This window comes from Oncorhynchus keta, chromosome 29, assembly GCF_023373465.1.
Source record: "Oncorhynchus keta strain PuntledgeMale-10-30-2019 chromosome 29, Oket_V2, whole genome shotgun sequence".
Taxonomy (NCBI): Eukaryota; Metazoa; Chordata; class Actinopteri; order Salmoniformes; family Salmonidae; genus Oncorhynchus; species Oncorhynchus keta.
The window spans coordinates 3,099,910-3,104,909 of NC_068449.1; the positions used below are offsets into that span (position 1 = coordinate 3,099,910).

The 5,000-nt window shown below is 41.8% G+C and overlaps 1 protein-coding gene across 1 annotated transcript in view; it reads right to left on the minus strand.

Moving 5' to 3' along the window:
• LOC118380989 (prospero homeobox protein 1-like) overlaps positions 1–5,000 on the minus strand; it is a 62,566-nt gene that overhangs the window by 14,351 nt on the left and 43,215 nt on the right. Inside the window, exon 7 of the mRNA XM_052485655.1 lies at positions 928–1,122. Coding sequence (XP_052341615.1) covers positions 928–1,122 — 195 coding nt within the window. The remainder of the gene's footprint in view (positions 1–927; positions 1,123–5,000) is intronic.

A 5,000-nucleotide genomic window follows, 5' to 3' on the forward strand; every position in this document is an offset into this window, starting at 1 on the left:
GGAGAAGAAGAGGAGAACAGGTGGAGGAGAAGAAGAGGAGAACAGGTGGAGGAGAAGAAGAGGAGAACAGGTGGAGGAGAAGAAGAGGAGAACAGGTGGAGGAGAAGAAGAGGAGAACAGGTGGAGGAGAAGAAGAGGAGAACAGGTGGAGGAGAAGAAGAGGAGAACAGGTGGAGGAGAAGAAGAGGAGAACAGGTGGAGGAGAAGAAGAGGAGAACAGGTGGAGGAGAAGAAGAGGGGAACAGGTGGAGGAGAAGAAGAGGAGAACAGGTGGAGGAGAAGAAGAGGAGAACAGGTGGAGGAGAAGAAGAGGAGAACAGGCTGACAACCTGGGTTTGCCCTAAACCTAGGCTGTATGTGTGCATATGTGTGTGTGTGTGTGTGTGTGTGTGTGTGTGTGTGTGTGTGTGTGTGTGTGTGTGTGTGTGTGTGTGTGTGTGTGTGTGTGTGTGTGTGTGTGTGTGTGTGTGTGTGTGTGTGTGTGTGTGTGTGTGTGTGTGTGTGTGTATGAGAGAGAGAGAAAGCATGTGTGTGAGTGTGTGTGTATGTATGTGAGTGTGTGTTAGGGTTGATGCTATGTAATGGGGGTCTAAATGCTGATGATGGCAGTGTGTTTAACAGCCAGAGGACAGATACTGATGAAGAGAGAGAGAGAGAGAGAGAGAGAGAGAGAGAGAGAGAGAGAGAGAGAGAGAGAGAGAGAGAGAGAGAGAGAGAGAGAGAGAGAGAGAGAGAGAGAGAGAGAGAGAGGAGAGAGAGAGAGAGAGAGAGAGAGAGAGAGAGAGAGAGAGAGAGAGAGAGAGAGAGAGAGAGAGAGATCCAAACGTGAACGCAGCAAATTGCTTTGACAAGGACACTCAGGCCCCAAGCATTGTCCTCTCTCACTACATCCCCCTACCCACAAACACACAACAGTCTCAGCCGTACCTCAAAGTCGTTGGCCTTGTTGTAGTGCATGTTGAGGGCTCGGAAGAGCTCAGACTCCCTGCCCACAGAGAGGTCCTCGTTAGTGGTCACTCCATCGTTAATGGCCTGCCGGGCAAACTTCTCCATCTGGATGTAATAGAACTCTCTGAAGTTACTGAACCACTTGATGAGCTGAGACGTGATGCACCGGTTAAACTGGAGAGAGAGAGAGAGAGAGAGAGAGAGAGAGAGGGAGAGAGAGAGAGAGAGAGGAGGGTGATAGAGAGAGAGAGAGAGGAGGGTGATAGAGAGAGAGAGAGGAGGGTGAAAGAAATAGAGAGAGAGAGAGAGAGAGAGAGAGAGAGAGAGAGAGAGAGAGAGAGAGAGAGAGAGAGAGAGAGAGGAGGAGGGTGAGATAGAATGAGGGAGAGAGAGAAAGGAGGGAGAGAGAGAGGAGAAAGAGAGAGAGAGAGAGAGAGAGAGAGAGGGCAGGGAGAGAGAGGACGGTGAGAGACCGAGAAAGGAGGGAGAGAGGAAGAGGACAGAGAGAGAGAGAGAGAGAAAGAGAGAGAGAGAGAGAGAGAGAGAGAAAGGAGGGAGAGAAAGAGGAGGGTGAGATAGAGGAGGAAGAGAGAGAGAGAGGGTGGAGGGAGAGAGAGAGAGGACGGAGACAGACAGAGAAAGGAGGGAGAGGGAGAGAGAGGGAGGGAGGGAGAGAGAGACAGACAGAGAAAGGAGGGAGCGAGAGAAGGCAGAAGAGAGAGAGAAAGAGGATGAAGAATGAGAGAGAAAGGAGGGAGAGGGGAAGAGGAGAGAGAGAAGGAGGAGGAGAGAGAAAGGAGGGAGAGAGGGGGAGAAGGGAGAGAGAGAGAGAAACATCTTTATTTCAGAGCCTTTCTTCACAGTACTGTTAATAATGATTAGACTATTCCATGCACCATTTTCCTGTTCTTGGTTGAATATTAGATCCCTCTAATTTGTATGCAGTATAATTATGGCTTAACATGGACATCAATGTATTGTACTGTATTGTGTTGAATTGTGAGGGTGGCACATACATACGACACCACACTGTCATTATCCCAGATCTAACTTCACCTGTCATTAACCCAGATCTAACTACACCTGTCATTATCCCAGATCTACACCTGTCATTATCCCAGATCTAACTACACCTGTCATTATCCCAGATCTAACTACACCTGTCATTATCCCAGATCTAACTACACCTGTCATTATCCCAGATCTACACCTGTCATTATCCCAGATCTAACTACACCTGTCATTATCCCAGATCTAACTACACCTGTCATTATCCCAGATCTAACTACACCTGTCATTATCCCAGATCTAACTACACCTGTCATTATCCCAGATCTACACTTGTCATTATCCCATAATAACTAATAATCATTATCCCAGATCTAATACCTGTCATTATCCCAGATCTAATAATAATCATTATCCCAGATCTAACTACATGTCATTTAGCTACACCTGTCATTATCCCAGATCTAACTACCTCTGTCATTATCCCAGATCTATACATGTCATTATCCCATATCTAACTACACCTGTCATTATCCCAGATCTACACCTGTCATTATCCCATATCTAACCACACCTGTCATTATCCCAGATCTAACTACACCTGTCATTATCCCAGGTCTACACATGTCATTATCCCAGATCTAACTACCTCTGTCATTATCCCAGATCTATACATGTCATTATCCCAAATCTAACTACATCTGTCATTATCCCAGATCTAACTACACCTGTCATTATCCGAGATCTAACTACACCTGTCATTATCCCAGGTCTACACCTGTCATTATCCCAGATCTAACTACCTCTGTCATTATCCCAGATCTATACATGTCATTATCCCAAATCTAACTACATCTGTCATTATCCCAGATCTAACTACACATGTCATTATCCCAGATTTAACTACACCTGTCAATATCCCAGATCTACTCCTGTCACTATCCCAGATCTAACTACATCTGTCATTATCCCAGTTCTACACCTGTCACAATCCCAGATCTAACTACACCTGTCATTATCCCAGTTCTACACCTGTCGTTATCCCAGTTCTACACCTGTCATTGTCCCAGATCTAACTACACATGTCATTATCCCAGTTCTACACCTGTCAATATCCCAGATCTATCTACACCTGTCATTATCGTAGTTCTACCTACACCTGTCATTATCCAAGTTCTTACTACACTTGTCATTATCGTAGTTCTAACTACACATGTAATTATCGTAGTTCTAACTACACCTGTCATTATTGTAGTTCTAACTACACCTGTCATTATCATAGTTCTATCTACACCTGTCATTATCATAGGTCTAACTACACCTGTCATTATCATAGTTCTATCTACACCTGTCATTATCATAGTTCTATCTACACCTGTCATTATCATAGTTCTATCTACACCTGTCATTATCCCAGTTCTATCTACACCTGTCATTATCATAGGTCTAACTACACCTGTCATTATCATAGTTCTATCTACACCTGTCATTATCGTAGGTCTAACTACACCTGTCATTATCATAGTTCTATCTACACCTGTCATTATCATAGTTCTATCTACACCTGTCATTATCATATGTCTAACTACACCTGTCATTATCATAGTTCTATCTACACCTGTCATTATCATAGTTCTATCTACACCTGTCATTATCATAGTTCTAACTACACATGTCATTATCGTAGTTCTAACTACACCTGTCATTATCATAGTTCTAACTACACCTGTCATTATCATAGTTCTAACTACACCTGCCATTATCGTAGTTCTAACTACACCTGTCATTATAATAGTTCCAACTACACCTGTCATTATTGTAGTTCTAACTACACCTGTCATTATTGTAGTTCTAACTACACCTGTCATTATCATAGTTCTAACTACACCTGTCATTATCGTATGTCTAACTACACCTGTCATTATCATAGTTCTATCTACACCTGTCATTATCGTAGTTCTAACTACACCTGTCATTATCATAGGTCTAACTACACATGTCATTATCATAGTTCTATCTACACATGTCATTATCATAGTTCTAACTACACATGTCATTATCATAGTTCTATCTACACCTGTCATTATCGTAGGTCTAACTACACCTGTCATTATCATAGTTCTATCTACACCTGTCATTATCATAGGTCTAACTACACCTGTCATTATCATAGTTCTAACTACACCTGTCATTATTGTAGTTCTAACTACACCTGTCATTATCATAGTTCTAACTACACCTGTCATTATCGTATGTCTAACTACACCTGTCATTATCATAGTTCTATCTACACCTGTCATTATCGTAGTTCTAACTACACCTGTCATTATCATAGGTCTAACTACACATGTCATTATCATAGTCTATCTACACATGTCATTATCATAGGTCTAACTACACATGTCATTATCATAGTTCTATCTACACCTGTCATTATCATAGGTCTAACTACACCTGTCATTATCATAGTTCTATCTACACCTGTCATTATCATAGTTCTATCTACACCTGTCATTATCATAGTTCTATCTACACCTGTCATTATCATAGTTCTATCTACACCTGTCATTATCATAGGTCTAACTACACCTGTCATTATCATAGTTCTATCTACACCTGTCATTATCGTAGGTCTAACTACACCTGTCATTATCATAGTTCTATCTACACCTGTCATTATCATAGTTCTATCTACACCTGTCATTATCATATGTCTAACTACACCTGTCATTATCATAGGTCTAACTACACATGTCATTATCATAGTTCTATCTACACCTGTCATTATCATAGTTCTATCTACACCTGTCATTATCATAGTTCTATCTACACCTGTCATTATCATAGGTCTAACGACACTTGTCATTATCATAGTTCTATCTACACCACTGGGAGGCAAAACATTTGTGTGTTTCTGATTTGTCATTTAACCTAGTGGGGATGACACTCTCTCTTTCTCTCTGTTCATTAATTAAAACCTCCACCTGGCATTTCTGTCTGTCATTGTGTGTGTGTGTGTGTTTGTAGCCGAGCATTGGGTCAAT